The following is a 20054-nucleotide window of genomic DNA, read 5'->3' on the forward strand; positions in this document are numbered from 1 at the left end:
GACTTATTAAAAGCCATTTAAACAGCAACCTGCGCTTAAACTCCGTTTTTGGTGGAATTCAAACAACTTGATCAAACTGATTTTTCAAAGAGACATCGCATCACTTCAGCAAAAAAAAACCTTCACACTAGAAGTCCACCGTTCAACCACAAGTCCACCGACATAATACAAAATGATCGAGCCCAAATTACTAAATGAACGAAAACATTCTTGATCCTAGATATCTCTATGATTATTGTCAAAACTCTAATTAACTTTGAAATCTCTACAGATTCCTGCCAGTCAATATGGGGTGCTTGGTGGCCTTGTGTCACTGCTTCTGCCTCATAAGCAGGAGATTAAGGGTTTGATCCCTGGTCCTTTCTAATTTCCTATTAGATAATTTCAATAATCATATAACTCAATCTCTTTGCAAATCAAATTCTCATTGCGAGCAAGTATGATTCTAAATATAGAATTGTTATAAAAAGCTGCCTGTTACTTAGTAGCAGTAAATAAAATGTAAAAATAGATTGGTATTCATTTGTACCCGCATACGAATGCTATATACGGTCGCTACGCTCGTACAGGCCTCATACAAGTAAGAATGTGTGAGGTTGATGTGCGGGTAGCGATGGTGTGGTAGACGTGTGCGTGGTATTAGAATCCAGTAGCATTCAAATTCTAATTGTAAAAAATGAATCCCATTAGAATTCACTTTAATACTTTCTCATCACTCTAGTACTTCTAATTCTCATTCATATATTCCTATCCCATAGATCGCATCACTTACCAAAGTGAATCCAGATAATATATCCCTTCATACTAACACAATATCCTATCCTAAGACTATCGTGGAGATGCAGAGGTATACTCGGTCTCTAGTAGCAACGAGAGTTGAACTAATAATCCTTCCTTCCCTTGATGACCGTAAGGACGTGGCCGGCGCCGTAATTGACTTAGTAAAATGCATTGAATTTCCGAAATTTGCACATTGAGAATGATAGCTAAACCCAAGCTCCATTCAATTGGTTCCCTGTGCAATTTCGCAAGTTCTAGTCAATCACGGAGTAGCAACTACGAATTGTACGGTTATCCTGCTCATGCTCATGCTCTACAGATTCCTGCCAGTCAATAACTTCATCTTACCATAATCAATCCACTCCTCCACTTCTAAAGTCAACGCCTTGATTCTCAATTTTTACGCCCACTCATTCAAGTGATGCTTCACGCTCGTTTGGCTCAACTCAAATTTGGGTCAGTTTAACTCCAAATCGTAAAAATTGGCTCAAGACAAAATTGAGTTCATGGCCTTGAACTCAATTTTGAGTCACTATGTGAGATATTTAATTTTGAGTTATGTCTACTCAATTTCATAAAATCGAATATTTATGCAATTGAGTTTGTCAAACCAGAAAAAAATTGTTCATTTTCATTTTTTTTTTAAATAAGAAAATTTTTAAACATTTTATTTAAGTGCTCACCAAAGTTAATACATATAGAGTTACAATTTCTATAATAATAATAATGTCGAATCAAAAATGGCATGGCGTCTTCGGCGGAGGTTTTGTCCGGGTTTTCGCCAATGTGCGACGGTGTAATTTATAATGCCGACCAGCTTCAGGTCCTGCCACGTGGTGGAGCCGTGCTCCAGTTTGACCAGGTAAAGCTGGTCGCGATATCTCCTCGTCTTGTAGTGACGAGCGATTTTGTGCACGGTCACTGGCTTCAGGCCGCAGCTCTCGAGTCTCGCAATGAGATCTTCATGTCGTGGAGCCCTCGCAGCTAAGCCTTGGGCGACTTCGTGCCGGGGTGGTCATGAGTGTACTACTCATACTTGTGGACCTCGAGGAACTCCAGGACGGACTGATGACGGTTCTTGTTTGCAGGCATCACTTTCACGCCCTCGCTGCAGCCCGAAAAGTACATTTCAGCCTCTTAGCGACTAGCTGGCGATATTTCGGGCGCAAATCCGGCGGATTGCCCTTCAAAAACACGGGCGGTCATTTCTCCTTCCGCTCCGGTTGCACCAGCGGTAGTTGCGATTGCTGCTTCTTTTTCTTTTCTTGCCAGCGCCATCAAGCAGCAACGGCGAAAACACGTTGCTCTGTAAAAGCTGATTGATGCTTGTAAGGGTTACACGAGCCTCCAAGAGCAGTTCGCTTAGACACCTTTTCCGCGACCGAATCGGCTACCGAGTTTTCCATGTCGGGTCCGGGAGAAAACAACGCCAACGCGACAAACTTACTTACTTACTTATGGGTCCTGTACAGCTCCGGTGGTGCAAAGGGCCGAATGAAAGATCGCTTCAACCTGTTGCCAGGTTAGATTTCGACTTCTTTTATTTCTTTATTGAGGCTTCGCCGCCATGAGCCTCTGGGTCTGGCTCTGCTGTGATGTCCCGCTGGGTTCCAGTCTAATGCTTGTTTACAGATTTCGTTTCCGCCCCTATGTAGAGTATGGCCGACCCAGCCCCACTTCCGATCCCGAATTTCTGTCTGCTATCGGCTTCTGGCGATAACGACGATGGTGTCCGATCACGGACAGTCGAAGGATGGGGCCAATCCTTCGGTTGAGGATCCCTGCTGAACGGCCAATTCCTCTTCGGAATGCCAAGGATGATCGGCCAGTTCCTTCTCGGTGAAGGAATGCTTGGTGTGTCGATAGCTCAGACTGGAGGGATTAATTAACTCATAGCTCTGAAAAGAGCTGATTGGTTTGGCTGCTTTCGGGGAATGAAAATCGCTTCGATTTTTTATTTGACCGGTTTATTGCCGTACAAGGAGCTAAATACTGAATGAATGAGATACATTGTGCACATTTCTTATATAGTCTCATAATATGCAATGACAATGTAAAATGTTTCTTCCAATTTTATGGGGGCGTGGCTTCGGTGAGAAAATTCTCGCTGTTGATGCGGTGATGCAATGATCATTGATGATGATGACGGTGACTGTACACGATAGGAAGTTCTTTCTTTGCGTAACTTTTAGCAGGTAGCAGTGCATGTTTTGTTGGTTGGAAGAATGAAATTTTGGGGAATGGAACAACACCACATCAAAGTAGATGATGTTAACAAAATGAAAGGAATAATTGATTTTCGTTCGCTCCATGCGCGAACAGATGGAGCTCGTTGTTTGAGATCCAGTTGTGAGGCCATCAGGCCCGAATTATATACCGCAGGCATCTGTTGATGAACACCTGCAGCCGTTGAGTGTTCTTCACTGATACACACCATGTTTCGCTAGCGTATAACAGCACAGATTTCACGATAGAGTTGCACGTGTTGAGCTCCTGGCTCGTGAGCTACGAAACGGTGGCGTGGCGTGAGGGGGTAGATATCTAAAAAACGGTGGACCAGAACTTGAGAACGTGAATTTCGCAAACACTTCATTCAAGTACCACATCTACTATAGCGGCGGTGACAGAGCAGATCGTGGAGTTGGCTTCATAATGATCGGGAAGCAGATGAAGCGTGTTATCTGGTGAACAGGCAAAAGGTGATCACCACGTTACTATCCAAGCCGTTCCTGCTTGTTCTCACATATGGCACTATGCCAATCTTCAGTTTCTATTCATTTCACACTTACCACTTGCTTGCGGTGGCAATCGAATCTGTATCTTCATTACTTCCTTTCGCTTTGAGTAGTATGTATAATTATCACCGAAAAAGCCAATAAAGTAATTTCGATAAAGTCGCTTGTAGAATATCAGCACTCGCGTCCGGAAGAAACAATATTAATATCTAAAAAACATTGTATCTTAACAAGATGCACATCAAATACCCGCGGTGTCAACTCAGATCGTTCATCCATTACAGTTTTTCTAATATTCCTGCCAAAAACCTCCAAAGGATCTTCAGCCCTGCTTCGATGGTTTCACAATTCCCACACAGATTAACCATCGTTGACACTAAAATATTGTTTTCGAACCAAGCGGAAACGTTCAGCTGAAACCAGACGAAACTTGATTGCGACCGGTCGCATGCATGGCACACCTCGATTTTCTCTAACTCTATATTTTTCAAATGTAGAATTTTCGGCCCTGAAAAGGACCGATTAACTTTGAATCATACGTATTCACACAACAGTTCTTTGGAAATTCCTTAAACGCGTGTACGGATCCAAAGCCAAGTATTTGAAATGCGTGAATCGTTGATTGGATACACTGACACAGATTGGGCATCAGATGCAGAAGACAGGAAGAGAATTAGCGGATATGTTTTTAAAGTTTTAGGAAAAGCTGTGTCATGGTCGAGTAAGAAACAGGTAGCCGTGTAACAACTTTTATTTTATACAATCATAAAGATGCTCAAGCAACAAATAACAAATTAAAATAATGCAAGTTCTCTCTTGGTTCACTGAGATACACAGAAAAAAATAATGAAAACTAAGAAGCGCGTAAAAAATAAAGACATGGAGAATTACACTACTTTGGGCGTACATGGATATTTTCCAACAAGTACATCCTAAATGTATGCAATTTCTATAGCATTATGTCAGTTTCTATAGCATACATCATATAAAAAGTGACATAATGTAATGGAAATTGCATACATTCTGGCGATAATATCGTTTAAATTTACGCTCTTTTTGGCATTCCCTTTATGTGCATTACTTTCGTGTAAATTTCAACAACTTTTTCTATCTGTGTATAGCACAAACGATACAGACTCGATTGAATATTTACAACTGTTCGAACAAAATAAAACCAACCGTAACACAAACCTTATCCAACAGCACTGAATTTTTCATGGCTCGGAGAGCCGATTCTTGAAAATTTCTTAAGTCAGCTAGTGACGAAAAATCCGACTAGAGGACTAACAGACTGGAAACTTATCCTAAGCCACAAATCTATTCTAAAACTTCATAAACGGTAGCGAATCCTACCAAAAGTTGTCTGAACGCCAACGAGTTTTGGCAAATTGTCTTATAATCAAATTTATTGCTACACTAAACTAACTCTGTTGATCCTACAATTAAATTGGAATACAAATGGTTCTCGCGAAAAATCAAATGAATCACACACTAAACAATCAAATCGTCATTACTATCATTGTGGGGTATTTAGCTGGGCGCCAGTGTAACAACTTTAATTTTATACAAACATAAAGATGCTCAAGCAACAAGAAGCAAAAAACAAATTAAAATAATGCACGCTCTCTCTTGGTGCTCTGAGAGAGACGGCTAGGTGGTGCCCACTACGGGAAATGACGAGGTTTCATATGAGATTTTGGTCCATCAGCCAAATTCCGCAAATATATTTCTATTGAAACAGATTTTACGACCGTGATTGTGGTGAATGATTTGTTCATCGGCTTTATCGGTCATTTCTACTCAAAGTATGAGGGAGAAGATACCGTGGGGCATCGGAATCCGTACACTTAAGCACCTTAGTATATGAAAAAGTCCATAGAAAATAGGAAACGAATGTAAATAAAACGTTTGCCATTGACACAGGAGCATGAAGGCTTCTACTTTTGAAGTGTTTAACATTTACTCATTAAAAACTACGAAAACCGGATAAAATAATGAAAAAAATCAACTACTCCTGACTCCTGTCCACCGTGGACGGATTTCGAATCAAAGGATCAAAATCCATACAGCTATTTTCTAACTAGGTAAATATTTAAATTGAAGCAGTCTGATAGACTAAACTACACCTGTAAATAGTTCGATACACACCTTGAGAAGCGATCCCTTTGTTTTATATTTCGCTTATCTTATGTAATGATTCACAATTAGCAATTAAAACACAGTTACTTTTGGTTCATTTATGCTCTAAAGTCTAAACGAAAACAAAATGGCGCCAAAAATTCCGCGTTTGGTGGGTGGAGATTTGTTTTTGATTTTTGTTGTTCTAATTTCAAAGCCTTCTTTCCATTTCTATGCCCTAAAAGTTTACTGCCAAGTATCTGAACAGGATAAGATAAATTATTTCTACATTAATTACCTTTAACCCCCTTTAATTTATTGATATCTCATGAGGTGGACGGATTTCGGTGCTGTACGGATTTCGGTCCCGCACGGTAATCGAAAGATAATGGATCAATCAATAAGCAAAAACTGCCGCTATGAAACGAACAGATCGAGCCACCGTAGACATGTTCTGTCAAAACAACACGAATAGAAATTTGCGTATACAGTGTCGCCGTTGTTTTGATGCGGTGAGTGCAAAATGAGTTACATTGATTGATCCATTGAAAATCATCACATTGAAAGCCGTTCGCTAGGGCGCGAACAAGTATGAAACGATAGAGGGTGAAAGGGAGGAAGGTAGACCATCTGAACAGCACACAATCGAAGCGTGAATTTTCTTAACGTCCCGGTTGTGGACGGCTTGGTTAGTGGTATGGAAACCACCGTGCCAAGACAGGCTCTATTATATTTCTATTGCGTATTGCACTTTCTGTCTACAGCAATTAGTTTGCTGTATTCATAGCTGTGCCTTTGTATAGGATTCTTATCCTATTTTGGGACCTCGAATCAATTAATGCCATTTGACATCAACGATTCGATGTCTGTGTCTGGAACAAACTTGGGACAAATCACAACTAAACATTTTATTGCCTACTTTCAGGCTTTCCTCTTGAGTCCAGACACAGAATCAACAAATAAAACAGAGACAATATAGCACCAACGATACAGACTCGATCGAATATTTCCAACTATTCGAACAAAATAAAACCAACCGTAACAACCGTCAACAAGTGCATCTGAGTACGTTTCCCTAAGTGCTGCAGTTTCGAAACTATTTGGCTATCAAAAGTGATGGACGATCTTCAACTGAAGCAACCATCAGCAACTCAGTAATCATTTATGACGATAATCAAAGGGACATACTGCGGCTAACCGCAAGTCAGTCCCATTTGTATATGGATGCCATATACAGATGGGACTGACTTGCAGTAAGCAGCAGCATAGGTATGGCGAAAAAATTTGAAAACGAAATATCGAAGCACTTAGACATCAAGCACCGCTTTATCCGGAATCGAAGGAAAAATGTGACATGCGAGAACTAGTTGGAAGATTTGATCACCTTTAAAAGCATTGCGTTTCAGCAAAGATGGCAAGAAGCTTCTTTGGTTTCAGGAAACTGTGTCGACATTGGATTGGCCGATTGAGTCCCTTGTTACGCCCCTAGTAACCAGCACTTGTAATTTGTTTCACTCATTCGCATTACACATTCATTCAATAGCAGACGTTTTCTCGAATATACATTCTTTATTAAATAAGAAAAACGGTGCTTTTACTGTTTCTGGGTGTGCCCCGCAAGTTCCTATGTCTTATCGAGTGATCAATATCACCGACCTAACTATTGAAGACATTCAGAAGAATTTCCTGGAAAAAAGTTAGAAAAAACTTCCGGGGAAATTCAACGAATTTTCCTGAGGAAATACAATTTTCAAGGAAAATTTAGAATAATTTTCCGAAGAAATTCAGAAGAACTTCCCGAGAAAATTCAAAAAATATCGCTGGTCGTCCATTCCGGTCTTAACTTGATTGGGTACCACACCCAAAAAACAAACCTTATATTTAATTCTCTATTAAATCGTAGCATACACTCTTACACAGTTTCTGAAGATTTTTTTCGTTTTTTTATACAGATGCTGATATTTATACAAATAAATCTAATACTTAATAGTCACATTTGAATACAATGATTGTAATCTAAATCTTCTAAATTTCATATAGGTGTTGCAAGGTTCTAATACAGAACAGTATTGAGATCTATCATTCGCTGGTTGGGCGCACACAATCTTGATGTTAAAAAAAAGGAAAAATTCTGGTGATTGAAAGCTGAAGAACTATGTTTTGTTTATGTACATATCAAATTAGTATTGCTGTTTGTTTTGATTAACTTAAACTCCTCTACACATTGAACACATAATTTGATTTTGCATAATTCTTCTGGATAACACACAACTTGCTACACCATACACTGCTAGTATGTTCACCTCTTCAATGTAATCCTTGAGCAAACAAATTTAACTTCAAGACAAGCAACCACACTTATCCTTGATGGTGGTTGTGCCGATGTCTAACTATCCCTCAACGTATATCGATTTAACCCTTAAAGGCGCAAGGCGATTTTTTTAGAAACCGTCGGAAATATTTTTAACGTAAATAACCATTGACATCATTAACATTAAACGTATTTTCGGTTTGTTGTTTTAAAACAACATTGCGCATTTAAGGGTTAATCCAATAGAAAATAGAAACACACTTGTTTAATCCTCAGGGGTAGCTGTTCAGAAGCACTCATATTAGCCAGTCAGTCAGTTCTGAGACACTTTCACTTTCACTTTGTTCCAAGTGCAAATCCAGAATGGCGTTTCGATACCCGTTAGAAACACTGTTACCACCGAACCGAACCGCTCGAGATTGAAACCGAGACTGAATTCCTTCTTTCAGGAATCTCAGATCCTTGTGATAACGGTGGAAAATATGACTTCACAATTTTCACCTAGACGACGCTTCCCCTCCTGCATCCGCAACTTATTCTCAATTTAGTCTACCCTCCCCCCTTCCCTTTCCTGCCGTTGTCTGACGATGAAGACTTACCTGCGGGCTGTCGAGGGGCACCCCGAACAGGGGATTATTCGGGACGTATCCCGTTTCCGGCTCCATGGGAGTTGTACTATCGGCACTCCCGCATGATATATACATAGCTCCACCTTCCCGGAGTTCGACGCCGTCGTTATGGTTGCAATCGTCGACACTTGGGTGATCTGCGGAGCATGATGGAAAACATGAGATTTAGTTATTTAATTTATTTGGGGTTCATATAAAATAGGTTGTTTGAGCTATCGAGTAAAATTCAACGACGTTTATTGCCATTATATATTTTGTCAAAAAGTCTAAAATGCTTTAAAATAGACCCTGGTTGATATTAATTTCGAGAAGTTTATTATTGCTTACGATATTAATCATTGAGTTGAATTAAGTTGTTTAAAATAAATTAATAGAAAATTATGTCGATGAGATGCCATAATAAATTGCATTATTATTTTCGAATGATTTTTTGCCAAAACATATAAGTTTTTGTCTTTACATGTATGTATTCCCAAATCACTCTAGAATTGAGTTAAGAAAAAATCAGACTCTAGTGCCTATAAAAGCTACTATGCAAATAAAAATTTTCCGTTTGACATATGAGGTTACAGTTACCAAATTTACCCTAGAATTTTCACTACATTTTGAACTAGGGTAAATGTTCAGGGAGTTACATCTTTGTGGCTATGATGGCAGAGTTAATTCACAATAGCAACAACAATAGAATGTTTTTCTCATAATCGAATTCAATCAAAATACAATGTGCACTATTAGATTATAATTTGTTTTCTAAACTCCATTGGTGGAATAGTGGAATAGCTTCCAATGGTCAATTAATAAAATCTTAATTGAAATCTGTTTTACCATTCGAATTGCAGGATCTTTTGATTATAGTAGTGTTAGAATCAAAAAGTTAGAATGTTCTGTAAAAGAAACACATAATCGCAACTACTGGCACCATTATCCTACCCGGTAAAACATGCTCATCATCGCCTCCGTTGCTATGCTCGCGTGGCCATGACAACATGGCCAACCAACCGCACACCACCCGGGAATGGGAAGTCAGAGTTGGCTGTTCGTTTCCCTCCATGCATTCTTCGACGACCAAAGCCACGTTTCGTGCGCTTCCTCTTCTTTTCCAACCAAAACGAATCGAATGAACCAACCGAACTGCGCGACGACCAATTGCCAACAACCACTAGAGAAACAGAGAAACAGAAATGACGCGATGCTCAACCAACACCCAATGCTGTGCTGCGGAACAGCGCGCGGTCGACCAATCACGTGCCTGCATTTGGAAGCGATTGCCGACGGTCGAAATGGGTGGAATGCAATAATTTTGTATGCATTTCAGGAGTGGGTTTATGACAAACTACGCCCCATCATTTTAGCGAATTTGGGAATTCATTTGGGAAATTTTATTATCAAAATTTAAAAAGTAGCTACCAGGTAATGTTCGGTGAAAATGTGTTCCATTTTGCATCATTGTTTTACAGTTCTTATCAATTTTGACGGTTAAAAACGGACATCACGAAAGCCAATTTGCAGTTTCATAGAAAATATCCACAAGCAGTCGATTAATATAATTCTTTTAACACACTTCCTGATCACGTAGTGAATTTGATGGAGTAATCAGAGCGCGGTTTCAACTTTCGCATACTTTAGATAGGGTATATGGTTCAAACCTTGGTCTACAGTCCCATCCCGATTTTGGCAACACCCGTTTTTGTCTACCCCCGAATTTGGCAACACCCGTTTTTGGCAACATTTTCTTCCCGATTTTGGCAACAACCTCGAAAATATTTTTTTATTACTTTTTAGAGCTAAAACCTTTTTATAATTATGTAATACGATAAACAAAACTAAAAGTGAATGTCATTAAGGTTTATATGCGTACTATGAGCTCTGTACGAATAGTGGACACTTTCACTGAATTAATAAACCACCACTCGTATTACCACTCATTGCAAACAATGTCTATTGAAACTTTTCTGCTCTTTTTATTCACGTTTTCCATGACCCTATTCACATTACCCTAATCTAACCAGCCCACCGTAGAATGTCGTATTTTTTGGCATCTCATTGATTTTGTCGTCGATAAGCTTGTTAGTCAGCTGTACAGCTTGTTAGTCGATGTACATAGTAAAACACCTATAAAACGAAGCCCGCTGTTTACATCACAATGCAACCGATACTACATGAGTGATCCAGGAACAAGCAACCCCCGTGGGTTTAATTGCTAGTAATTGGCACATTCGATTTTCTAAATCAATTGCATGTGTCAATTGCATAACGAGCCTTTTGATTCCAGCATGTTTGCCAACAGTTCAATAGTAATGGCAAGAGTTTGGTAACATGTAACCGTAAGGCTCTCGAGCAGGCATTGACTTAAATCAGATCATGAGAAAAAATCGGGTTGATCTAAGCCTACTTGATGCTCTGCCGTGGGGCAAGTTATGAGCTTCCTAAGATCTTTGAAATTGAATGTTCGATGATTCATCGTTTGTTGATCCTTAACGCTCACCAATGGAAGCTGATTGAGTGAAGCAAATCACTTGGTAACACAACAATGAGCGTCGTTCCGGTGCGCTGATAGAAGAAGTCATTCAAGCATTCTAAAAATGAAGACCTCCATGAGTCAGGAACTCTAGTACACTGAATGGGAGGCGTTGATACTTCTCTCGACTATCTTATCACCTTGAAAAAGGGTGAATAAAGGAGAACACATGATGTGGTTTGATTTTTTGGTTTCATTGTACTAGAGCAAGCGGGGTACGAATGCAAAAATCGTTGCTTACATGGATACCTCACCACGGCTTGTTAGACGGTGTTGCTCATTGTTTATCACAGCAACGATCGCTCCTACTCATTGTTTGACATCCATCTGAGTGAGGCAGTTCACTCATTGGCTATGGATGTAGCATAGATTGCAAAAGATCAATGCTCACAATTCTCACTCACATTTCCAATGCCTGCTCTCGTGTGTTATGTTTGTGATGGCGAAGTATCTGAAGTGGAGTACCTCCTGTGGAGTTCCCATGTTCCCAAGTTCCCATCGCTGGTGTAAGTATAGCTGCTTCGACAGGCGAGTAATGCGTCACATGTGGTTTTATTATTATTTATTCAGCCTAAGGCCGTAGTGGCCTCTGCGGTACATAACAGTCGTCTCCGTCTACTGCTGTATGTTACCAGTCACGCAGTCTACGGAGGGTCCGTAAATCGTCTTCCACCTGATCGATCTACCTACGGATCGTTGTAGAGAAACATTTTTACTCCAAGTGCTCGTTGGTCCTCCACAAGCATTATCCAGATTTCGTACGTACGCTTTCCTGCTACGTTGCGTCTCCGAATTTGTCTGTTGATATCGTTATCGGAGATCAAGTGAGCCCAAGTACACGAATTCTTCAACCATCTTATTTTTTGTCGAATAGCCGTTGTCTTCTCTTGAGCCTACTTCGTCTTCAACGTGTTAATCACTAGCATGGAGAACTGGAGTACGATGAGCTGCAGCGAGCACCAGTAGGTTGACTGCTATCGAGTGTCAGAGGTGGCATGCCGCAAATGGTCTTCCAGCTTCCACTTGGCCACACTATCACTCGTAGTGCGAGGTGCACATAGTGCGCATGGATCAATCATTGCCGCCTGAAATATTCCTGGGTTGAGTGCTAGGAGACCGACTAGTGCAAAAGGATTTGGTTTTAGTGAGTCGAGTGTAGTTAACCCATACTCACACTACATTGGATACGCCTGACCAATGTGCAGAATGGAGATTTCCGTTACCATTTTCTAAAACAATGGACGGTCTTATGCCTTGCGTTCGTTTTTTCCATAATGCCAGCGAAAATTGTGCACAGAACTTTATTCTTAATCACACCGACCACAAGAAAGTTTGCCTCCATAAAAATCCATTATATAAGAATCCGAAATTTGTAGCACATTTAGACATTTTGTATCCGTCGGATCGCTATTTGATTTATATAAAACAAGCATTTTCGGTGGACTAAAATTTATATGAAACTAGTTGACCCAGCAGACGTTGTCCTGCATAGTATGCGAAAATGCGCGTTGTGAACTGCCCATGCAAAATCTTCATACGAATCTTTATTTTAGTCTTTCACGATTTAATCAACCTCTCGTGATTTTCGCATGAGGAAATATCATATAAACCCGTCGGAAACGATAACGGACATATTTGTTCAAGGAATGGAGAAAATCCATCCAGCCGTTTTCGAGTTATGCGGATCCCAAGTAACAATTTCCATGCTTCTTGGATTTATCTAATTCTTATTGCGGACTTATGACAGCAATCACGAAGCTGATTGCTCAGTTTTATTGGCGCTCTTATTGCTATCAATAAACCTCCCATAAGTCTGCTGAAAAATGCTTTAAACGTCAAATGCCTATTGACCATATGAACAGATCTATGGTAGTGATGAAGAGCGTAATAAATCCAATTTTCAACGCTCGAATAAAGCTACAATTTTTGGTCATAATGTGGTCAAATGAATTACCCCCATAAGAATGTTTGTATTGCGAAGAGTTTATGACGGTGTTTTATAAAAGCAAAATTTTACTGATCAAATTCCATGATGGCCATATTGAAAACGGAAAAGCATTTCGCAGTCTGTGAAATATATCACTGAAATGCATGATTTAACGAAATTTTCACCGCTTATCTTACTTTTTCCGATAAATAATTTTATTAATTCATAGTTTGGGCAAAAATACTAATCGATTTAGTGGACATCCTAGATGTTGTGGTAATCAATATTTTCGATTTATTTCCCTGAACTACGTTATATGGCCGGCGCGTGGTGTTCAACCTTATTTTTTTCACAACATTTGACCATAAAATCGGAAGCGCACTTCTTTTCAATGGTACTGAATCGAAAAACAACCTGAAATAAAATATTATTTTGTTGTCATCATCATCATTTTCATCAACAAACCATTTTGTTATTATTTTTCTGCAAAGATTTGTTTCTTTTTTTTTAATGCAACATTTTGACAGATGCCGCAGTCAAATTCCCTTTTTTGCGGGTGGTTTAAAAAGGGTTTCTAAATGCTCTTATAATAAGTTTATAGCGGTTATCTGGAGAGGGCCACTTGGCAATATCTTACTCTTATAGTGGTCATCAGAAGATTGCCGTGTATTACTCGGTTTTATTCTTAGATCTTATAAATTGATCTGGAAAACCATTCTTAGAGCGGAATAAAACTTAAAATGTTACTTGGGATACGAACACAGACCATTTCATTTTTATTATATAGAAGATGTCAGATTGAAGTCAACATTTCAATGGACTACTATAGAAACGTTTTTTATTACTACTTTTTTTTGTAAGGACATGGCCGACGCTATTGTTAATTTCAAATATTATTTAATATTAAATTTGTATTATGAAATTGGCTAATTAGTTACATTATGTTTTGATTACCATTCTTGAGTTTGTTTTAATTTTGTTTGAGCTACAATCTCCAAGTTATGAATAATATCACAAAAATGACAATTATGATGCACGTGCATCACTTAAGGTGGTTATACTACAAAGCCGAAAATCGGCCATCTTGGAAACCACGTGCTTTTTCTAGTGATTTTTCGAGAGCACGAATTGAAAGAACCACAACGCTCATGGGGATGAAACATCCGTAGATCGTTTGCTTACTCATGCTGAACAATCGACTTTAATTTCAGCATTGTACGAAAATTATTACGCTAGATTTGAGCTTTCGATGTTACGAGTAGTAATCCTTGTGGTGAATTTGAAATTCACCACATGGCTTGATTGTATAATCACCTTAAACACACTCCACATACTTTGTAGTACATATTCTAAGTATTTAGCTTCAATCATGCAAACAAAAAAAATTGAAATTTTGTATGAAATTTTTTTCCCGTTTTTGGCAACATCCCCATTTTTGGCAACATTAAAATCCGGTCGTGTTGCCAAAATCGGGAAGGGACTGTATTATGATCCGGTTGAGCAAATTTAGTGTTGTACATCAGCATATATTAGAGCTCTAACCAATATTATGCCGTTAGCTGACTTGCCTACTTTTGATTATTGCGCCAAGTAGTCCCCATTCCCCACCTAACATGCATACGACTGCATTATTTAATTGATATTTATGACAGGAAGCAACTTTTCTTGAATTTTGTGGACCGTGCAATACTGCAATGGGGTTCACTTCTGCTTCAAATAGCTATTCTGGCTAAATATCGAAAAAGCTTTTATTTGATTTAAATTAACGAGAGGAAGCACTCATTTCAATCATAGCGATTGCATTTCCGGCACAAATCAGTTCCTGGCCTAAGCAAAATTTTACTCAATCTTTCAACATGTTACTCTCATTCTCTCTCGGGACGGTAGAAAATGCGACGTAAACAAAAATATGCAGGTTCTACAACAACATGATGCCATATAGTATTATTCATTTTTATTTGGTTGAAAAGATATAATCACTCATCTGAATTCTTTCCAAACACTTAAAAACTATATTTTTTCACGCAAGATTATTTTCATACTAAAAGAGGCTCCTGGCCTTTTGGCAGCACGGTGCGGCTAGAAGTTGTTAGGCCGAGGTGAATTTTTGTTCGGTTGAGGATACATTTCTAAATGTATTCTAATATGTTTTTATAAGTTCTGGTGAAACGAACAAATAGAAAGGACTGAAGTGCGTGAGTTTAGAATTATCGTGTGGTGATTAACAGCTTCAAGCATTGTATCGAGAACTGTGACTATTTTCAGGTAGGTGTTTATTTGATGATACCGTTTTATAAAAGTGGAGAGACTCACTCCGGCTAAGTGGTGTAGCAGCGAAGAGCGAATGTTCGGAATCTACATTTTTATTTTCAATTATTGGATCAATTAGGAGTGAAATAAATCGTTGAATCCATGGAAACGCGAAGGATGAATGGCATGCTTCAAAAATCTCAAAAAATAATTGTTCCGTGACAGGGCATGAAAGTGTGCAATATCTGCTTTATTTTTCTGTTTATTACCACTTTCAACTCGGTGAATTAAAGTAGTAGGATTAACTTATCGACTAGTAACTATTCTTCGCATGTATCTATTAAAGTAACTTGGACATTTTAGTTTTAAAATTAATCATCCTTTCATGACTGCCTTTCATGCGAAATTGATCAAAGAACCCACGATTCTCTCATTTGTTCGTCTGAAATAGAAAAAGGCGCTTTGCTCTCTATCTTATGACGATCACGACTTTTTCCAGTACTGGTGGTGGTACCTCGCACTCCAAGGACGGCTGTCCTGTGAGAGAAGATTCCAATAATTTTAAATGTGCCAATTGTGGAGGCAATCGTAAATCCAATTTTTGGGAATGCCCTTCACACAAAAAAGTTTAGAGTTCCCGTGCAAATTGATGACGAGAAATTCCATTAGGATCCCAGATTCGACGGGTAAACATATCTCAAACGATCAAAATCCGCCATCATTTGCCGGTCGAGCAATTTATACTCACCACAATCAAAGAACAAATTTTGCTCCTACCTACCTCTCACCGAGTAACGAGCAGTTCGTCGAATTCCAATTTTTCAAACACGCCCATCTATGCAAGCATCGCATTTCTAAAATTTAACCGACGATGAATGATTTTCAAACCCATTCTTCAACGGAAAATAACGTTCGTTTTGACGACTCAGGTAGTATGTCGCTTCCGACTTTGATTTTCTAAATGAACAATTGCATCACATGATTGATGCAATGTTCAAAGCAATTACCAAAACAGAAGCTGTTCAAGTTAATATCAAATTTACTCAAAAAAATGTTATTGGACTTTTTAATAGATCCAAATAATTCTCGCTTAACTTTTCAAAAGGACCTAAGTACCATATTTTTCATGAATTAATTTGAGTACTGCAATCAAAAGCTTTCATGTTTTTCTGTTGATTGCGCTATTCAAATTAATTCATGGAAAAAATGTTACTTAGGTCCTTTTGAAAAGTTAAGCGAGAATTCTTTGAAAATTTTAAATTGGAATGCCCGCTCTTTGAAGGGTAAAGGAGATGAATTATTCAACTTCCTATTAGTTCATAATGTGCACATTGCCATTATAACTGAAACATATTTAAAACCTGGTCTTTTCATCAAAAGAGATCCAAATTATTTTATATACAGAAATGATCGTATTGACAGCGCCTGTGGTGGGGTCGCCATTGTCATTAATAGACGTATCAAACATAAATTATATTTTTCGTTTGAAACCAAAGTTTTCGAAACCTTGGGAGTTTCTGTTGAAACAAATTTTGGACAATTAGGGTAAACTGGGGTAATATGCACCCCCGGGGCAAAACGACCTTTTGGCATTTTTAGCGGTGTTCCAGGAATATTTTCAAGAATGTTTACTACGGAGTTGGTAGTTCGAGATCCGAACTACATGCTCTGTAGTAAATACTATCGAAAAACTGCCGAAAATGTACTCAAAAATGCCAAAGGGTCGTTTTGCCCCGGGGGTGCATATTACCCCAGTTTCCCCTATCTTTTATTACTGCCTAGTTGGCTTTCCAGTGCAATGGACAGCAAAGGAATTTGTTGAGAACTGATCTTCAAATTCTAACTCACAACAAATTTTTCATAATTTTTCATTATTGGTGACTTCAATGCCAAACACCGTTCATGGAATAATGCACAAAGCAATTCCAATGGTCAAATTTTATTTGGAGATTGTTTTGCGGGATATTATACTATTCAATATCCCAATGGACCAACTTGTTTTTCTTTCAGTCGAAATACTTCTACAATTGATTTAGTTTTAACGGATTCAAGTCAGCTGTGTGACCAATTGGTAACTCATGCTGACTTTGACTCTGATCACCTTCCTGTGACGCTTGAAATCTCACAAGAAGCCTTTAACAATCCAATCCGCTCTACTTTTAATTATTATAGAGCTGATTGGGATTTATATAAAACGAATATCGATAGGAATTTTGATGTTGATATTCCTCTCGATACCAAAAATGATATTGATAATGCTCTCGTATCTTCGACAAATTTAATTGTCGAAGCCAGAGGCATTGCAATTCCTAAATGTGAAATTAAATTCAACTCCATTATTATTGACGACGATCTTCAGCTACTGATCCGTCCTAAAAATGTGAGGCGAAGGCAACACCAAAGAACTCGCGATCCCGCGTTGAAAGTTATTTGGCGAGATTTGCAAAATGAAATAAAAAAATGTTTCGCTATTCTGAGAAATACCAACTTTGAGAATAATGTCTCGAAGTTGGATCCCAGTTCGAAACCCTTTTGAAAATTAACGAAAATTCTTTAAAAACCTCAAAAGCCAATTCCACCGCTTAAAGAGGGAAATAAAATTTTATTAATCTTTTGTCTGTGCTCTGGGGTCAATATGACCCCACGCCACTTTGAGTGGCTGCCATTTTCTTAGTTTTCAACCGATTCTCCTAATTTTTGGTAGCTTGGTAAAACTTGCCGAGATCTGTCTCCTAGGTGCAAATTCGCTTGAAAAATCTTGAAATTGGGCGGGTACATCACGGGGAGGGGCTTTTCGTAAAAAAGGGTACAAAAACAGTTTTTTTTAATTTCTTTATTAACGTGATTTTTTAAAGTTTGACATAAGTTCATCACGGATACAAAAACAGTGATTTTTCATGCTTATTTTACTTATATCTGAAAATCCTACCCATTTTGAACTGCACCTTTTCAAAAAGGTTATGCAAGATGGTGTGTATTTTGACATAAGACATTGATTAGTTTAGAGCTTGGTCGCTAGGTGGCGGTTTATTTGAATTCATTAGTTTAGACTACTCAAGTAATTCCGATATATGGAATTTTCCTCATTGTAAATATTCTTATCGCACAAATTTGAAATTTGTAAAGATGACGTCTTTAACAAAGTTCGTCTGGTGGGAATGGACTGTCATGTGACGGAATAAATAATTAGGAAATTTACAAATAGGCGTTGCTAGTGTACTTGCAATATTCTTGCATATTTGAAATATTGCTTTAGCTTGAGATCCCTCATACCTACACCCAAGTTGTATTCGGCAACATTGTTCAGGATGTCCAGGACTACAAGCGGTGCTCATTATAATAGGCACTTCTTCCAAGATGCGGCGCTAGTGAGCTGTTATATTTGAGTATATTGTTCCATGTGAGATCTGATGTATTTTGGTTTGTAGCATTTTTGGCAAACATGAATGTTGTGGTAGAGTTCATCAAAAGTTTTCTTTGTATTCAACCTGCTCCAGCGATGCTGCAAATAATAGAATGTGTTCACAGAATATGTTTTAGGTCATCCAAGAAAACCCTGGAATTAAGGTCTGCATGCGTAACCAACGATCAGCTAATTTGCCGCCTATTTGTAACATTCCCAATTATTTCTTCCGTCACTAGACAGTCCATTCCCACTAGACGACCTTTGATCAAGACGCCATTTAAAAAAAAAAATAAATTTGTGCGATAAGAATACATATTTACACTGAGGAGAATTCTATATATCGGAATATCTTGAGGATCTGTCTCATTTGGATAATTAAACTTAAAAGTGACAGTTCGAAAATTAAAAAATCACCCCGTTATAAGAATGGCTGGTGCTACCCAGCAATTCCAATAGGACATCGATGGAAAATGATTCGATATCTGTCAAAAGTAATCTTGCTTTGCGAGCAGGGTTATTTGATAATTATTGAAATGTCACTTTTAAGTTTAATTTCAGTTTAATTATCCAATTGAGACAGACCCTGAGTAATCTAAAATAATGAATTCAAATATACCACCACCTGACGGCCAAGTTCTAAACTTATCAACGCCTCATGCCGAAGCACACGCCTGGTGCAATTAAAAATGGGTAGGATTTTCGAATGTAAGTAAAATAATCATTAGAAAACACTGTTTTTGTACCCTTGTTCACTAAAACCCCTCGCCGAAATGTACCCGCCCACCTATAGTCAATCTTTGGCGACCTGAAAGATGATTAAATTATCTTTCAAAACAGCCCCAAAAATCCAAAATCGGCCAATCAATAAAAAAGTTATATCAATTTCAATTTGGGGTCAATTTGACCCCAGAGCACAGACAACAAGTTTTTTGAGCACAGACAGAAGGTTAACAAATGGCGAAAAGGCTCAAAAACTTGCTCAGCAGTTTAAGAGGGCCCATAATTTTAGTCTAGGTCTCACTAGTCCAATTGAGGATCAGGTTACACGGAGCTTCGAAGACATTCTCAACCAAGAGAATGTTTTTGATCCTTCGTTGGGAACTAATTTGGATGAAGTGAGATCTATTACTATAAAATTTAAAAATATGAAAGCCCCGGGTGATGATGGCATTTTTTACATACTTATCAAAAAACTTCCTGAGAGCTCTTTATCCTTTTTGGTTAATTTATTTAACAAATGTTTTCAATTAGCATATTTTTCAGATAAATGGAAAAAAGATAAAAGATAAAAGTTGTTCTAATTTTGAAGCCGGACAAAAATCCAGCTGAGGCTTCTAGTTATCGCCCAATCAGTTTGCTTTCTTCAATAAGCAAACTGTT

General features: G+C 38.4%; 1 protein-coding gene across 5 annotated transcripts in view; it reads right to left on the bottom strand.

The window, feature by feature from the left end:
• The window catches only part of LOC134223620 (protein glass), an 82572-nt gene that overhangs the window by 56500 nt on the left and 6018 nt on the right, over positions 1–20054 (bottom strand). For 3 of the 5 annotated variants that reach the window (XM_062702817.1, XM_062702823.1, XM_062702813.1), the window contains exon 2: positions 8544–8710. In XM_062702817.1, the coding sequence (XP_062558801.1) occupies positions 8544–8648 (105 nt within the window). In that variant the 5' untranslated portion in view covers positions 8649–8710. Of the gene's footprint in view, positions 1–7936; positions 8177–8205; positions 8505–8543; positions 8711–20054 lie in introns of those variants that run through there. The other 2 variants (XM_062702827.1, XM_062702833.1) reach the window with 2 other exon arrangements.

This window comes from Armigeres subalbatus, chromosome 1, assembly GCF_024139115.2.
Source record: "Armigeres subalbatus isolate Guangzhou_Male chromosome 1, GZ_Asu_2, whole genome shotgun sequence".
Lineage (NCBI taxonomy): Eukaryota > Metazoa > Arthropoda > Insecta > Diptera > Culicidae > Armigeres > Armigeres subalbatus.